At 40.4% G+C, this 18327-nt stretch overlaps 1 protein-coding gene across 1 annotated transcript in view; it reads left to right on the top strand.

The window, feature by feature from the left end:
* Window positions 1–18327, top strand: part of LOC109912343 (unc-80 homolog, NALCN channel complex subunit) — a 244990-nt gene that overhangs the window by 196372 nt on the left and 30291 nt on the right. The window contains exons 48-55 of the mRNA XM_048599053.1: window positions 406–576; window positions 941–1033; window positions 1778–2017; window positions 2639–2839; window positions 7017–7140; window positions 10716–10841; window positions 13513–13636; window positions 15225–15431. Coding sequence (XP_048455010.1) covers window positions 406–576; window positions 941–1033; window positions 1778–2017; window positions 2639–2839; window positions 7017–7140; window positions 10716–10841; window positions 13513–13636; window positions 15225–15431 — 1286 coding nt within the window. The remainder of the gene's footprint in view (window positions 1–405; window positions 577–940; window positions 1034–1777; window positions 2018–2638; window positions 2840–7016; window positions 7141–10715; window positions 10842–13512; window positions 13637–15224; window positions 15432–18327) is intronic.

Raw genomic sequence — 18327 nt, 5'->3', positions numbered from 1 at the left:
CAAGTTCCTGCTCTATCTCTACACCTCACAAGTTTGTAAAACTCAATCATGTCACCGCTCAGCCTTCTCTGTTCTCAGGAAAACAACCCCGACCTCTCCAATCTCACCATGTAGTTACAGTTCTCCAGCCCTGGCAACTTGCAAGTAAATCTTCTCTGCACTCTCTCCAGAACAATTGTGTCCCTCCTGCAATGTGGTGACCAGAAGGCACACAATACTCCAGTTGTGGCTTCACCACCTAAGGTGGCCCAGAGCGGCAATCCTGACTTTGCACAATAACTATGATTAAATGTTTAGCCCCTTTATATTTGTGCAACCTTTTTTTTTTACTTAAATGGTTAGCCACAGTAGAATTGAATTTTCTTTACTATTGCCGCACATTAATGCTTCTTATTTATGCCATAGTCTTCAAATGCTGATGGTGCTAGAGGCACTGGTTCCCTGCTACTTGCAGAAACTAAAGAAGCAAACCATTCAATTGGAATCATCCTCCGCAGCAAGGGATGAAATCACTGCTATTGCTTCACTCGCCACATCGTTACAAGCCCTATTATATAGTGTTGAATCTCTCACCAGGTAATTTATTAATCCTGCTCTTGGGCTGCCTTTGCACTCCATACCATTGAATGTCACAGTCCTTCCAAGTTAACTTTTAATGCTTTGTTAGCATTTATTGGTTACAGTGTTGGATTTTTAAATTAAAATTTCAACAGCACATTTTGTTTCTTTGCTTTTAGTGGACTGCTATGTGCTTTATTCAGTACAATGTAATGCATGAAACCTATCTAGAATTGATCGAAGATCATCAGTAATACAATTTGTCTAAATGAGCTTCTGTTTTAATCTTTGTAGTTGCTTTGATTTGATCGAGTGATATTTGTTCAGAAGAACATCTCTAAAAAAATCTTTGCATGTTTTTTTCTCTTGGACTGCGGTGCAGACCAATGACAGCTCCTCAAATGAGCAGGTCCGACCAAGGTCATAGAGGAGCTCCAACAGCCAATCATGCCATGTCTGGAGGAGCCAATACAAGGTCAGGAAGAATCATGATAATTCTTGCATGTTCGTTTTTACAGGCACGATGGACCAAATTTTAATTTCAATCATTCTATCAGTTTGTCTCTCTTTCATTTTCGATCAATCACAATTAACAATTTCTTGTTTCAGAAGGTTAATCAGAAGAACATAGTCCTAGAGATGTAAAATGTGAATTCTAATCTTGCAGATCCATTTACATTACAGTGAAAACCGATGTCTGTTATTGTCTGAAATATAAATCACCTGATCTGACCTGCCTGGCACCAGAAAGCCGAATATTTGGATTTCTTAATCTACCATTAGAACAATGGTTCTGAGCATGTTTGGATTGTAGGAACATTTGAATTGGAGCAGGCCATTCAGCCCTGCTCTGCGTTCAAAGGCATCATGGCTGATCCATGCCCAATCTCTTACCTACCCATCTTGACACTTGGCTAGCACAAATCTTAGATTTAATCGAGGCAAATGGTGACAGAGTGGTCATGGCACTGGACTAGCAACCCAGAGGCTCAGCCTCTGGGAGCATGGTTTCAAATCCTATCACGTCATTGCCCACCTGACTTGTCCCAAGAAGTTGGTAAGTCACCTTGAAGTATCGCGCCCTAGTTGCAGTGGTTTTCCTATAAATTGGATGGAAAATTGCAGGAATTTGACCTCCAAAGTTGCTAGCTGGTTGGGTGAAAATTGTTGGTAACTACAGATGATGTCAAAATTTCTCGCTTTGCTTTTGGTATAAAAGGACATTGTTACTTTTCTGCAGAGATAACCTTCATTTGTTAGAAGAGGGCCAGAGTCTGCCAACTGAGGAATTGGATGAGCGTATAGCGAGAGAGGAATTCCGCAGGCCTCGGGAGTCTGTCCTAAACATTTGCACTGAATTCTTCAAGCACTGTGGCCCCAGGTTGAAAATTCTTCAGAATATGGCCGGAGAACCAAGGGTTACCTCTCTTGAATTACTTGATGTGAAGTCACATATGAGGTATATTTCTAGTTTTGCACCATTTATTCTAAACTTGTCACCTTAGGGTTTCTTCATATTGTTCATCCTGAGCATTTTACGGAAGGACAAAATCGTAACTCTGGTGACGGTCTCAATACACGCCAAGGTAGTTTCACTGATATTCAATGTAATGATGGAAGACAGAAATCTACAGAAGGATATCATGTGTAATAAAGTAGCTGGAGCCAAAAGGCTAGAATGATGCCCAAAGCTCCACTTCAATAATTGCTTGCAAATGTGACTTGAAGGCCCTAAATATTGGCTAGTGTCTCCCTGGTGTGAAACTCATGACAGAGGAAATTGACAACATCAGCTTTGGCATATTGGTCAGCATCAGGATCTCTTCTATTTCACAATCTTCAGTATAGTACACACTCTGAGACAGATTACTCCTTGATCAGTAATTATATAGGAGAGGCAGCATAGATCACAGTTCTGATAGCGTCTGCAGATGTCTTTGATGATCTGTGCAATTACCCTGAAGTTTGAGAACTAAAAATGAATTTACTTGCCTGTTATGGCAATAGTTAGTCCCTTTTAGAATTTGTAGTTATTATATTTTGCCCTTCTGGAATAAATTTATTGTTTATTGTACCTTAGGTTGGCTGAAATTGCACATTCCCTTCTAAAACTTGCACCATACGACACTCAAACAATGGAGAGTCATGGACTTCGGAGATACATCATGGAAATGCTTCCAATCACTGACTGGACTGCAGAAGCTGTGCGACCAGCTCTTATCCTAATCTTAAAGAGATTAGATCGGATGTTCAATAAGATTCACAAGATGCCAACCTTAAGGTAACTTATCAAACATTGGAATTTTCTGGTGTTACAAGTGATTGAATAACATCTGTTAATTAGAGCATCTGCATTCTAATATCGTTTGCGTGACAACTTGTTAAATGTGGGAGCTGACAGCCAGACAAATGAGGGAAATGGTGCATTTGGGATCTGAGTATATGGGGCAACAAACAGTGTCCTTAAGCAATGAGAAGATAGGATTGTGAAATTAGCAGCACAATTACAGGGGACAAAGTTGCATTCTGTGTTAGATGAGTGAGATAAAGAGAGGGCAAGGAAGATTTCTGAAGCAGTTTCCAAAGTGCTTGTCTTTCATCTGTTAAATTTCCAATAATGCAGAGATCCTTATTAATCTTATATAAGAAAAGCAAGGTACTGCAGATGATGGAAATCTGAAGTGAAAACAAAATGCAAGGGAAACTCAGCAGCTCTGGCTGCAACTGTGAAAAGAATTAATGTTTTAAGTCCAATATGACTCAAGAAGAGGCTGAAAAACTGATGGGTTTTATGCTTATAAAAAAAAGGGGGAGGAAGAGTAAGGCAATCAGTTCCAAAGAAGGGTCATTTTGGACCCAAAACTTGAGGAGGAGATTTATTAGGGCCCAATAACTGAGCCCAAGGCTTCAGGAGCCTGCAGTGCCCTGGTTTTGGGGGTGGATTCACTGTGACCAGATAGGACCAGGGGCTCAGGCCTGGAGCAGCACCAGAGCCCATGGTTTCTGTCTTTGGTCATGCCTGAGGGTGTGTTCCAAAGATGAGGTTCCCTCAACGTAACTTTAAATTTAGGTGCTGAGTCAATAGTGAATATTATAAAGTATTAAATATTTAACTTACCAAGAAACTGACTTGTGCACACTAATTTAAGTAGTAAATGGTGCTGTACGGTTTTATTTAAAGTCATTTAAAATTAGTTACTTAGAGGTGGTGGCTGAAACACAGAGGAAAATGCTTATTCTATGTGATAAAGTATATTTCAGCTTTATTGATAAAACTGGACCAGATTGCTGCTCTTAAATGCTTCAAAGAATATTTTAACATAGCGAGAAACAATCATGTTCTAAAGCACAGCTTTTGTTTTTGTTTACTGGCATCAAGAATGAAATGTTTGCAAGCAGCTTGTGCCCAGTTTGTCAATTGTGTTCAAATAGGAAACTCCATGCAAAGATGCGAGGAACCCATTGTGCTGTGAGCCTAGTTTTTGTTAAATGAAACAGACATAAATTATTTTGAATTAACAATGCAGTTGAGTTCTGTGACGGCACAGTGACACATTCTGCCGTGATCCCTTAAACAGTTGCAGAGCTAACATTGACATTAAAAATAATGAATGTTTCCAGCATTTCACCAGCGGCAAAAAGAAAAGATAACCTGCCCAGACTGGAGACTGAAGACCAAGTTGCTAAGTATGTACTTGCCATCTACAGTCAAGTATTTGAATTGTCGAGTATCACAGTTTGAGCAGAAATTAATTGAGAAGGCAAAGTTAATTCTAGCAAGTTATACAAGTGATTCACTGCAAATACATGCATTGCCACCTGGTGGTGAGAAGATTTACACATCTTCTGAGAAAGGAGGGCTTAATGTCTAGCGTTTATCTCAATGGTGAGTTTCTGATTAAATTAACACGTTAGCCATTCTTATCACCTCCTCTGAGAACAAAAAAATCACACCCACTGTCTGCCAGTGATCACGAATTTCTCTCCACCATACAAACATACTGTATTTGGTGAAGTCTTGGTGCTCCTACTAGTTGGAGGATTTCGAGATAGAAGTTGCACGAGTCAAACAGACTGTTGTCATAAACCAAGAGGTCAGCAGTGACTGCTAAGCTATCTACACTGCTCAAAATGTTGTCTCACAATGTGCTGACCCTCTGTTGTGACAACACGTCTAATTCTGTGCACATTTCTCATCCTGTATCTGTCCCTGCCTAATTTCCTGCATCTTTATTGCAGTCACGTGCAGGTATTCAGTGCTTAGCTAACGAAAATCTTCAATTTCCTTGATGAATTTCATCCTGGCATGGATAGTCAGTGGGTATTGTCAATAATGTGTCAGCAGTAGCTGGATATTTCCACTGAACATATGCAGGGATGGTATCATCACATTAGCCTCTATCTGAATAATCAGCTCCTAAGCAGAACCTTAGTGATTGCCTTTGTCTTTAACAAAGTTAAAAATGGCTCTCAATCAGTTTCAAACTTGAACTGCAATCCAAGAAGTGTCTAGCCAAATACACTGCTTTAATCAATGTTAAATTCTTCCCTAGGTTGTGTCAAATTTAAGAGTTGAACCTAAAACCAAACCACTACTTCCCCCTCTGATCAAATCATCTTTTAGCATTTTGTATATATAAATATTAGCATACCTGTGAACATATGAGTTAGGAGCATTAATAGGCCTTTGACCTTATGAACCTTGTTCTATCATTCAATAAGATCATGGCTGATCTGATTGGAACCTCAAATCTGCATTCCCTACGTGTCCCAGATAACCTTTCAACCCATAACTCTGTTTTCTCCTCCACAGATGCTGCCAGACCTGCTGAGCTTTTCCAGGAACTTTGTTTTTGAACCTTTCAACCCATGCTTACCAAACACTTTATCTTCCACTGTCTTACAAAGATTCAAAGACTCTGCTTCCATTGCCTTTTCAAGAAGAGATCCAAAGACTGCTAACCCCCTGAGCGAAAAAAAAAATCCTCAGTTTCATATTATTTGGGTGACTCCCTCATTCCAGATTACAAGAGAAATCCTTTCCACATCCAATCTGCGAATCCACCTCAGGATCTAAAATTTCAACCAAGTTGCTGCTTACATCTTTAAATTCCAGCAGATGGAAGCCATCCTTACTAACCTTTTCTCACAAGACAAGGTATTAGTCCAGTAGACAACCTCTGAACTGCTTCCAATATCCTACCTTGAAACAGGAGACCTATATTATACACAAGTCATAAAAATCAATAAATAATCATTACTACAATTATCCAATAAATGTAAGAGATTCTAAATGACCTATTTGAGGTATTCCAAGGTTGATTCCTCCTGTTAAATTTTGTTTAACTATAATGTTGTGTCAAACACTAAAATAAGAATCGAATCTGCCAATTATGTCCTTTTTGCTTACCGCTTGCCTTGTAAGCATGTTACCCACAATGCAGCATGCAAGAATGTCCTGACTTAATCTTTGTTGTCACTAATGCTGGGACATTCTTATAGTCGGTGAATCTCTTTCTCCAAATATGCCATTTCAGAGCTTTTCCCTGCACTGTGTGGGAGATTACAAGATTTCACCAATTCCACTAATTTGAGCGCTGCCTAGGTCATTAAGCTGTTTCAACCCTGCTCACCGGTACCATTGGCTAATATCGTTGGGTTGGGTTCTAGGAGATGTTTGTGCGGCCTTGCTCTAAAGTAAAGATATAGCTAGACTCTTGGATATTTTTGAACAACTATTTATTAACACCAAGCTAACTAAAAACAGCTACACAAGGTCTAAGCTAGTGTCTCATCATTATCATGCCTGTCATCGTGTAGTTTTTGCATTGGCAGTAACATAGCTTCCTATGTACACGCTTAGGTGGTAGCCCTTTACTCTGCATGCCAGGATGTTACTGTGAACACACATTGCCAGTGTCCTTTACTAACGCCTGCCTACTCCACAGTATGTCTTCCCCAACAAAGTATTTCTTCTCAGCAGAAGATTTTATATTAAGATGTACTCTGATACATTAAACAGTGACAAGGTAGTTTACATCTTGATCAATTTTTCAAGGAGTCTGCAAGAGTACGAAATGGGTTTTCTGTGAGAAGAGTTTTAAGTCCACACATTCTGAAGTTCTGTTAACTTCTGTTGTTCAGTGAAGATGTGTCTGCAGATCAGGTTTCAATTTGAAAGGCTGGGATGTCAAACGGCAGGAAAAGCCAGCAGGAAATAACTTTCTATCTCTTATATTTTTTCAATTGATTAATGCATTTTGATTTGATTTTGTTAGAAAATTATATTGTAGCCAATTGGAGGCAACAATTTACATATATTTTGTAGCTGTGGAAAAGTGACAGATTTGTTAGATGCAAGACTAGTAAAATTTATGGTTAAAGTTGTACATGGCATAATTGTACATAAACATTGGAATATTTTGTCAGATTCTGGTTGATTTTTAATGTTTCTGCAGGCGCCAGGTGGAGTGGGAAGCTGCGAGCAGTTTAATTGAAGGCATTTGTGTCACCCTGCAAAGGCAGCCAATCATTTCATTCCTGCCACATCTCAGGTCATTGATTAATGTTTGTGTCAATTTGGTGAGTAGCTGGGAAGCAGTGAAATTTAACCAATCCCTGTCAAACTTCAATATTATCTTTCCATGTCAAAAGAGCTCTTCAATTGTTGTTACCCCTTCATGGGATATGGGAATCATCAGAAAGGCCAGCATTAAATTTGCTTTCAAAAATATACTTTATTCACAAAAAAAACCTGGTCAAAAACACAGTTCAGTTCTGTACAGTAGCATATCAAGGAAACAAACAAATGTTGGAGAGGTCAGCATTTGTTACTTAACTTGCAATCTCTCTTGAACGGAACGGCTTGCTCAGTGAGTTCAGAGGACTATTAAGAGTCAACCATGGTCTGGAGTCACGTAAGCCAGAAAGACAACACTGAACTAAATTGTTTTTTTTACAACATGTTATGGACCAGGCCAAGCCCTCTGAAAATAAGTTAAGAAGACAGCCTAGACCCGAATGTTTTCTTATTTTAAAGGTAAGTGTAAGGTGTTGTATTCTGGATGCAATTTGATTGGTCAAACCACCAGGCTTGAAACAAAACACCTTATTCATACACTATAATTAAAGTACAGGCACAATAAAAATGAAATAATTGGCTTAACAGTAACTCTATTGAAATGCATAGCAAGATAATATATATTAATTACTACTAATTAACTATTCCAATATAGCAACGTGCCATAAATACACTTTTGGCAAAGGCACATTCAATAAAAAGGATTGTCTCACATGCAATTCCAGCAGCAGGAAGAGAACCCCAGCTTTTAGCTGTAACAGAGAATGGAATAAGAGCTTCCACTTATAGCTTCATGAGCCCAGTGACTGCTACTAAAGACTAAAACTAAAAAAAAACCCTGGTTCTGTGGGAGCTTGCTCCCACCCATTCTATTGTTCTAACTTTAAAAAAAAACCCCAAGGCCTCACAAGCTGTTTACTTTCTTTGCTTTGGAGCAGACTATTCAGCACCTCTGTTGTAACTTTCATGAAAAACAAACCAGGACAAAATATCACTCTTAAAGCTACAGTATCATCACAATAATTGATAATAGTTGTCATGGTCACCATAATGAGACTAATTTTATAATTCCGTCTGTTATTAGGTAAATGTAATTTTGACTAGCCATGCACTGGATTTTGTACCTACGTCCCGAGAACATTCACCAGGGCCTCTTGATTCTTCGTGCAATAATATCATTACCAACATATCTCGGTGCCACTCCCCTCACTCCGACACATTCTTCTTCTCCCATTCATGACAACTCATGCTGTCACATGCCACCTACTGCTCATTCCCCCCATGTCAAATTATGCCCCTCTACCCACCTCCATAGCCATTGAACCAACTTATCCCCAACTTATGCTGACTGTTGACCCCATCAACCCCTCTCTGCCCATATATCTTCTATGTTAGTACAACCCAGTATTTACCAAGAGAGGGATGAAGTAGAATACATAATATTCTTACATGTCTATTGATGAATCACTTGAGGGAGAAAACACCTTCCCACTGATTAAAACTGTCTCACTACATTTAATTACCTTCAACTATTTAATTCCTAATTAATGCAAGAATTTCCATGCATAATGCCCACTTCAAGGACTTTATAAGCAATTAGACACTGATACTATAAATAGACAGAAACTCCACTTTCATGACAGGTTGTGAACCACTTATACAGCACAAATGAGCTTGATGGTTCCAATGAGTTAATTAATTTTCTTTTTATTCACAGTTGTTTAGCAACTACTTTTGACAATCTCAAGGGTACGTGATCTTTCCCAGAGGGCATCTTACCTCAGCCAGTTGTTCCACCATACTTTTTCACAAGTATGCCCAGCCTCTTCAAAGAACTCCAGCACCTTTGGACTATTTCCTGAAATGTTTAAAGCTAATCAGCCATGTTTGGATATCCCATTAGCAAAACTTGGAACAGTTTTGAGTGAGCATGTACTTTAACCTACACAGTTGCTTCCTCTAACCACACAGTTGTGCTTCGACCCCCACCCAGTCCTTGGCAGAAATCATAGGCGTCCTGTTCCATGGTGGGCTTCTAAATCAGGTCACTGGCACCATTTTGTCTAGGCTGGAGGCCCTCTCTATCATTATGAAAATTCAGACCAAAGTCTGAGATTCTTGTCCCAGTGAATACTATAGCACTATGATTGGTCTCAATCCAGAAAGAGGAGGAAGAATCCATGCATGCTCAGTGCTCCTGATTGTCATTGCATTACGCTTGCTGGAAATCCAAGTGTATCTAAGTGAAGTGGAATTTAACATCCTGTTCCAGGGGTGGTGTGGGAGGTCAGGGGTCCTGTGTAAGACTTGGGTTTGAGAGCACATCCCTTTCTTGACTTCTCCCCATTAGGCCCTGGGTAATCAGAATTGAGAATGAATTTCCCCCCTGAAGGCCAGTTAAGAGCTTTAAATGGCCACGTATGGGCTACTTATGGGCTTCAGTCACAGCTCCTGTCTTAACTCCAATGGCATGTGGGTGCAAACAAGCACATGGAGCATCACGGCAGATGTAACTGCAGCATTAAGAGTGTACTCCCTTTCTTGGGCACCCTATGCCAAACTGAGGGACCCACTGACATCAAGGCTGACCCTCCACGAAGACACCTTCCTTATTTTTACACCGACTCATTTCTGCCAGGGCATATATGATTGGACCCGACTCACTTAGTTCCATTCTGGGGCTCCCCAATGATCCTCCTCTTAGTGTCTACTGAAGTGCCAGCACTGCCCGTTGCTCCTGGTGGCACTGCTGGCTCTGGAGAGCTGATCAGTTCTGATTTGCCATCAGAAATGGGAAACACCCTTCGCTAAGGAACTACAAAGGTATGCAGCAGACAGACTGGTCGGCTTCACAGAAAAGAAAGGGCCTTGGCATTGTCACCACTGGCTTTTCAGGCAGCAGTAGCTGAACATCTTAATAGCCTTTAAAAATAAGTTAATTGACTGCCGCAGAATCCAAATCCAGTCAGAGTCGTCATCCACTTGAGAGGGAAGAGGGAGAAAATTTATAATGGTGCTACCATGGCTGTAACCCATTTCCTCTCAGGTACTTACAATCTTTTTTTTTATTTCTCCCTCCATAATTCCCAAACTTTTCGCTCCTGTTTGTTCAATGCATTGACTCATCTAACCTCTAATCGTTTACAACCAGGGTCACTGGATAATGAACAAAAGCAGGAAATCCTCCTCCTTAATATCAGGTTGCTGAGACAAGTTATAGTGTCCTCAGCACCAGCAATCGATTCTAGCTGATTTGTCTGGTCCAGCTAATCCTTTAGCCGAGGCACATGGCAGCCTCGTTTATGTCTAAATCTTGACAGTGGACTGCGAAAAGGAAACTTCAGTACGTTTAGAAGTGAGTTAAATAATTTCATACGTGTAAGCCTGATCAAGAAATAAGGTGGTCAACTGCTTACTTTCCAATTATCCTATCAGAAATAAATATGTAAAGAATACACGCCCAGATTTTTGGTTGGTTAGTGAAAAGGATTAAACAAAATTAGCAAGACATTTTAAGAAAGGTTGCCTATCTGAATCATTACAAGGACAAATGAGTTCTTTCATTTCTTACTTACAGGTAATGGGTGTGGTTGGACCTTCCAGTGTTGCCGATGGTCTGCCTCTTCTACACTTAAGCCCATATCTTTCTCCGCCTCTACCTTTCAGCACAGCTGTCGTTCGGCTCGTCGCGTTACAGATTCAGGTATTCGTGTTTTGTTGCTTAAAGTCATGAAGGTGAAGCTTCCTGGTTGCTGGATGGGAAGAAGGGGTTTCACAAGGCAGGGGAGAAAAGTCTCCCAATCTCTCAATTCCCAAGAACTGCAAGAGAAACTCTGGAGATATGGCACAAATACAGATTTAGTCAGTTTCCCCAAGCTTCCACCAAGGTTACAACTGGAAAATTGGAAGAACCTAACGTAAATTTCACCTCCCTGAGTAGTATTTTCTATAGGCAGGAACAAAATTATTAGACAATCAAATCAAAACATTATATAGACACATACATGTCCTAACAGTTGTTTCAGAGATAGTAGGAACTGCAGATGCTGGAGAATCTGAGATAACAAGGTGTGGAGCTGGATGAACACAGCAGGCCAAGCAGCATCAGAGGAGCAGGAAGGCTGACGATGTAGAGGAGGCCACAACGGGAACAGCGGATGCAGTATACCACATTGGCAGACGTGCAGGTGAACATCTGCTTGATGTGGAAAGTCTTCTTGGGGCCTGGGATGGGGGTGAGGGAGGAGGTGTAGGGTCAGGTGTAGCACTTCCTGCGGTTGCAGGGAAAAGTGCCGGGTGAGGTGGGGCTGGAGGGGAGTGTGGAGTTGCAAGGGAGTCACGGAGAGAGCGGTCCCTCTGGAAAGCAGATAACGGTGGGGAGGGAAAAATGTCTTTGGTGGTGGGGTCGGATTGCAGATGGCAGAAGTGTCCACAACTTCCGCCCCTCAGTGGTTGAGAACGCCCTCAACTGTGTCTCCCGCATTTCCCGCAACTCATCCCTCACACCCCCTCCCCGCGATAACAACCAAAACAGAATCCCCCTCGTCCTCACGTTCCACCCCACCAACCTCCGGATCCAACACATCATCCTTCACTTCCGCCATAATGAAGGTTGCAGAAACAGCAACTCATATTCTGCTTGGGAACCCTGCAGCCCAATGGTATCAATGTAGACTTCACTAGCTTCAAAATCTCCCCTCCCCCTACCGCATCCCAAAACCAGCCCAGCTCATACCCGCCTCCCTAACTTGTCCTTTCTCCTGCCTATCCCCTCCTCACACCTCAAGCCCCACCCCCATCTCCTACCGACTAACCTCATCCCGCCCCCTTGACCTGTCCGTCCTCCCTGGACTGACCTGTCTCCTCCCTACCTCCCCACCTACACTCACCTTTACTGGCTCCATCCCCACCTCTTTGACCTGTCTGTCTCCTCTCCACCTATCTTCTCCTCTATCCATCTTCTATCCGCCTCCCCCTCTCTCCCTATTTATTTCAGAACCCCCTTCCCCTCCCCCATTTCTGAAGAAGGGTCTCGGCCCGAAACATCAGCCTTCCTGCTCCTCTGATGCTGCTTGGCCTGCTGTGTTCATCCAGCTCTACACCTTGTTATCTCACGTCCTAACAGTTCCTTGGATATTTCAGTTCAATGGTATGAGTCTTTTTTAACAGAAATTTTCAAGGTAAATATCCACACACCTCGAAGTGGAGAAATCAGTTGAATGAATGTAAAGTGTATTTTTGTTAAATGTTTTATTTAATTTTGAGTCCAAAAATATTGAGCTAATGGTGAATTCTGTGAGGACTCTTGAGAAATAGAAAATTAACTGGAACACAAATATCCATCTAATGTTGTTTTAAAAAGTACTGTGCTTGTGGTAAAGCTGAAATAAAACCATTTTACTCAGCCAGTTAGTAATGTTGGAAGATATCAAATATTAAAAGCCTCTGTCATGACTGCAGTTAACTTCTTAAAAAAAAGTTTTGGTGGACAAACAGCTCTTGATGAATTTATCCATGAAAAAATGGCCTGTTTTATACTCTGTCTAATTTTACTTTCCATTGAAGTCAATAGAAAGCAACAAAAACAGAAATTGCTGGAAAAGCTCAGCCGGTCTGACAGCATCTATGGAGAGAAATCAGAATTAATGTTTTGAGTCCAGTGATCCTTCTTCAGACCTGGACCTATTTCTGTAGAAGGGTCACTGGACCCAAAACATTCACTGTGATTTCTCTCCAAAGATGCTGCCAGACCTGCTGAGATTTTCCAGCATTTTCTGTTTTTGTTCCAGATTTCCAACATCATACTTTTTCAATAGAAAGTAAAATGGGCGCTTGATCCAGTCTATCAATTTTCCACTGCATGAGTTAGGTTGCAATTGCCTCGTTTGATTTCAATAAAGGGGTGACAGAAAACCACAATCTAGCTATCTCAACCATTGCTTTATCTCCAGTGAATTTTTGTCAGTAAAGTCCTAAGTTAAATTCAACTACCATTAGGTTTCTTACTAGATCACAAAATGTTTCCAACCATGGCACTGCCCCTTTTCAGATATTTTCTAATCAACCTTTTCAGATGGGCAATGACACACCTCAAGAGTAGGCAGGACTTGCACCCGGCCCTCCGAGCCCCGATGTGGATCCACTACCACTGCATCACAAGAGTAATCCTGCTTCCTTTTTATTCTTTTAAGCAAAATACTGTGTTTGGTGGAAATCTGAAATGGAGAAACCTGACAGTTCTGGAAGCATCTGTGGAGAGCGAAACAGAGTTAACATTTTGAGTCCAATGTTACTTCTTTAGAACTGTCAGGTATGTTATAGAGCTGTTCGAATTTTAAAATATTCTAATTCAACTTTCTTTTTCCTCATGAAAGGCTTTGAAAGAAGACTTCCCATTGAGTCATGTGATTTCCCCATTTACGAATCAAGAAAGAAGGGAAGGCATGCTCCTGAATCTTCTGATACCGTTTGTGCTAACAGTTGGAACGGGAAGCAAAGGTCTGTTACTTTATCTAAAAGAAGCATTGTTACTTTTGCACATCTTGCTCCTTTCAGTTTGGAAATGGAAAAGAAATCACACATATCAGAGAAAGAAACTTTGCTGCAAGTTACACGATAATTTTCTATCAACAAAACTCCAAGGAATTGCTAGATAACATATTTATAATAAAAAAAGGTTGTGATTTTTGACTGGCTTTGTTTTCTTAAAGCGTACCTTCTGTTTCTACAATAAACACCGTAAACATGTTGGATATATAAACATTATTTTTAATAATAAGAAGGTAAACTAAATTTTAATCCAAAGTAACACCTAAAAAAGGTGGTTTGTAATTGTAGAAAGTGTTGTTAAATGCATCAATAACAGCCCAGTCCCAACAGTCAGAGAGCATTGCAATTCAAGTTAAGGGCCTGTACATTAAACCTTGTCAGACTTTCCCACTTTTGGTTGATCTGGCAACTTCCATTTAAATGGATGTCTGAGTTTCTAGCCAAGAATGTATAATGAAGATTAGCAGAGAGTTCATTAGCCTGTTGAAACAGCTGTACCCTGCGGTAAACATTGCTTGATTGATATCTCTGGATTCCTGACCTCTTCTGTCAATCACATAATGCTTATTTGTACAAGGTAGAAGTTCCAAGTGATCCCAGTTTCTGCTCTTGGTATCTTACAAGTTATGGATGATTGATAAATTTATTTGCCTATAGTGAAAATGAGGTTGTTTTTAAGACAATAGAATGTTTTCAATGAATTACTGTCCTTAAAGTCATTTTTTAACAAGCTATATTGTCCTGATAGTGTTCATTGCTTATATGCAGTGTACAGTAGGTGATTGAGCACAAGAATGAGGGGCCATATAGGGGTCAAGTAAAGGACACATCTTGGGATACAGGGCATGGAGGACATGCAAAGATGAATGCCATGTCAGAATGAGAAGCTATGAAGGGTAAGGGAGTCACACTTGGGCATGGATAAGGTTTCTGAACTTTGCTTTCAAAAGGTTCTCTTCTGCAGATTATTGTTCATGACATCCCTTGAGGTGCCATAACTAAAAAGTTGGTCCTGTTCCGTGAAAATCCCGGAGGACTTGGAAGTGCCAACATCTGAAATGGAGCCAACCAGATCAGGAGTGGAGGGGTGCGCTAATAACCCAAACCAATCCGCAGCCGGAAAATGTTCAGGTGAAAATCTGAAACACTGGCAAGTGGGGTTGGAATGTCAGAATCAAACCCTGGTCTCCATTTTCACCAAGTCTCTCCGACTCCATGAAAACCCAAGTCATTGTTCCTGTTTGTTAATGTTAATATTGAGGTTGTACAAAGATCTGGGGGTTCAAGTCAAACACCCTCCAAGCTGTATGAGATCAGCTTGAAGGATTGAAGGCAACGTAAAATGATATTGAGGAGATGGGGAGCCATTCTCTTCTGAAATGTATCTATTCGCAGTTTGATAGCAAAGTAAATGTTGTACTGGTGGCTTTCTGAGTTGAAACGACACTGGTAATGTGAATCTTCTCTCACTGTCAAAGCATCTGTCAGATTGGTGTAAGTTTTTTTTTTCCAATGATATTCTTCCTTTGTGATCCAGATAGTCCAAATTTGGAGCAGCCTGAGGTTTTTCTGCTGTTACAAACAGTAATCAATATTCTCCTTCCGCCACGAATCATCAGCACTTCCCGCAGCAAGAACTTCATGTTGGAAAATTCTCCAGCCCACTGCTCCACCCCTGGGGATGCTGGGAAGGATCTTCGCAGGGAAGGCTTGGCAGAATCCACAAGTCAGGCAGCTTACTTAGGTAATGTTGAAGAGCCTTTTATCATCAGCAATAGGTCACAGAATATTAGTTTTGACCTGATACAAATGACCTTGAAACAAATGAAAGGGATTGAAACTTATGACTAAATTAGGATATTCTGAAAGAAGAATGTGGGATTAATTGCCATTTTCTCACAGAGGATCCATGGTAGAGGAAAAGCATGTTTGATTGCATATGTGGAGCTTGAGAGGGATTCAGTAGGTGAATACTCATGGAAGATTTAACAACATACAAAAGTACTGGGAGGTACCAGAGGCTGAGAATGAAGAATTCAGATATGAAACTTTTCCTTGTGCAGTGTCTGAATGGGGAGTTATGTGCCCAAATTGCCTTGTGGAAGTTTGTTACAATGATGAGACATAATTTAAGGAAGGGCACGCTGGTGTTAAATATTCCTGAGTCCAAGATTTCACAAAAATAGAAAAGGAGGAGTGGGTAGCAGTATTGGTGAAACTGTTGGTGTGCTGGAGAAAGAAGATATCATAGTGCAAGGACAGAATGAATTTGGCTAGAGCTAAGGACAAAACTCTTCGTCTAGTCTATAGATGGCCAATTAGTGGGAAGGATGTAGAAGAACAAATCTGCAGGGAAATTGCAAAGAAATGCCAACATTATAGAATGGGGACTTTATTTGAATATGGATTGCAATAGTGGCAGAAAGGAGGCAAATGTTCCTTGACTATGTTCAGGAAAATTTCCAGCAGCAAGATGTGTCCAGTCTCACAGAAAACAATGCATTATTAGATCTGGTTTTTGAAAATTGAATGAACCAAATAGATCAAGTGTCAATGGGGGATCATTTAGGAGACAGTGATCATTGTATCATGAGATTTAGGATAAGAACAATAGGCAATCCACAATAAGAATAATTAACTGGGGAAGAGCTGTCTTTAGTGGGACAGGATGGAGCTGGGTGGAAAGGCTGGGACCAAAGCTTGGCAGAAAAATCTGTGGCTGAACAATGTGCTACCTTTAAAATTTTAACAGTTCAGGCACATCAAACTGTATTGCTTCAAAGGGGAAAGCAAGGACAACAAATGTAGAACTCCCTGGCTGAACAAGAAGGTAAGAATTAAAGAAGAAAATGTATGTTTTAACACATGCCAGGTCACAAGTATAATTAAGAAGCAAGATGACTTTTGAAGGTTCAGAGGGTAGGAGAGAAAGCATATTAGAGAATAAAGAAAGATTGTGAGAAAAGGCTGATGGCTAACATAATGGGGAATCCCAAAGTCATTGTCATATTAGTAGCAAAAAGCTGCTAAAAGGAGGCGTAGGGCTGATTAAGAACCAAAATAAAATTAGACATAGAAGCAGAGGGTATGGCTGAGGAATCAAATTAATATTTTACATTTGTCTTGACCAATAAGATGGATGAAATGCAGACCATGGTGACGGAGGGAGTAACTCTGTTACTGGAAGGGTTCCAAATTGATAAGTAGGAAGTGTTTGATAGATTGTTGGTACTTAAAATTGACAAGACACCAGAACCAGATGGGATGCATCCAATGATATTGAAGAACGTGAATGAAATTTGCAGGGCCACTGGCCACAATCTTTCATTCTTCCCTAGGTTCTAAGGATAAGCTCGGACACTACCAGTTCACTTAAAATCAGTGGTGGGATAGCTTCTAGGAATCACTTTTAAGGATAAAATTAGGAATCGTACAGAAAAAGGTTGGTTGATTGGAAAGGGCTAGCATGGGTTTCAAAAGATTAAATTATGTTTATCAAACTTGCTGGAGTTTTATTAAAGAGGTCATAGAAAGGGTCAATGATGGTAACATATTTGATACAATGGACATGAACCTCCAGAAGATGTTTAGATAACATGCCACGCAATAGACATATGAAAAAAGCTAAACTTCAGAGAATGAAGGGGACAGTAGCAACATGGCTATAAGTTGGTTCAGTAAAATGAAACAGAGTAATGGTGAAAGGGTATCTTTCAGGAAGATTATTTTATTAGAATTGATGTAACAGCTTCTCCTTCTCAATCCTTCTGTGAGTGGGAACACAGTTTCTCCTGATCTACTTTATCCAGATTTTGAAATTTTCTGTCAGAACTCATAGTATCCTCTGTCTCTCAAAGAAGAACTGTTAAACTTCTCCAGTCTTTCCTCATAACAGAAATTTCTCATCTCTAGATCCATTCTTCTAAACCAATACTGTACATTCTCCAATGTGTTCCTATCCCTTCTGTGGCATGGCACCCAGAACTATACAGCTCAACTTTAACAAGTGCTTTATACAATTCATCGTAACCTCCTTGCTCTTGTACTCAATGCTATTAATAATAAATCCAAGGATACTGTATGCCTTATTAATTACTCTCTTCACCTGTCCAACAATAATCTATACACATGGACACCGAGGTCCATCTGCTCATGCATTCCTTATGAGTTTATCCCTACTTCGTTTTGTCAGTTGATGTTCTTCCTACCAAAATGCATCACCTCACATTTCTCTGCATTGAATTTCATTTGCCCACTCCACCAATTTGTCTGCATCCTTTTGGTGTTCAATACCACCCTTCTCACATTTTAATGCTTCCAAAGTTCATATCATCTGAAAGCATTGAAACTGTCCTTTGAAAAGGAAAAGGCGCCGATTGAAAGTGAATTGCAAAAGCAGCAAAATCTCATGTGAGCAAAATCTTTTTTACACAGGAAATGAGTTAGATCTGGAGTGCACTGCCTGGAACTTTGGTGGAGGCTGGTTCAATTGAAGCATCCAAGAGGGGCATTGGGTGGTTATTTTGTTGGAAGCGGTATGCAGGAATATGGGGAAAAGGCAGGAGATTGGCACTAAGCAATAGAATCAGTGCAGGTATGACGGCTGAATATTGTCCTTCTGCTCTGTAACGATTCTGTAA

Source organism: Rhincodon typus, chromosome 7, assembly GCF_021869965.1.
Source record: "Rhincodon typus isolate 14 chromosome 7, sRhiTyp1.1, whole genome shotgun sequence".
NCBI classification, from domain to species: domain Eukaryota; kingdom Metazoa; phylum Chordata; class Chondrichthyes; order Orectolobiformes; family Rhincodontidae; genus Rhincodon; species Rhincodon typus.
The sequence above is the reverse complement of the archived record's forward strand: the minus strand, read 5'-3'. Positions and strand labels throughout refer to the sequence as shown.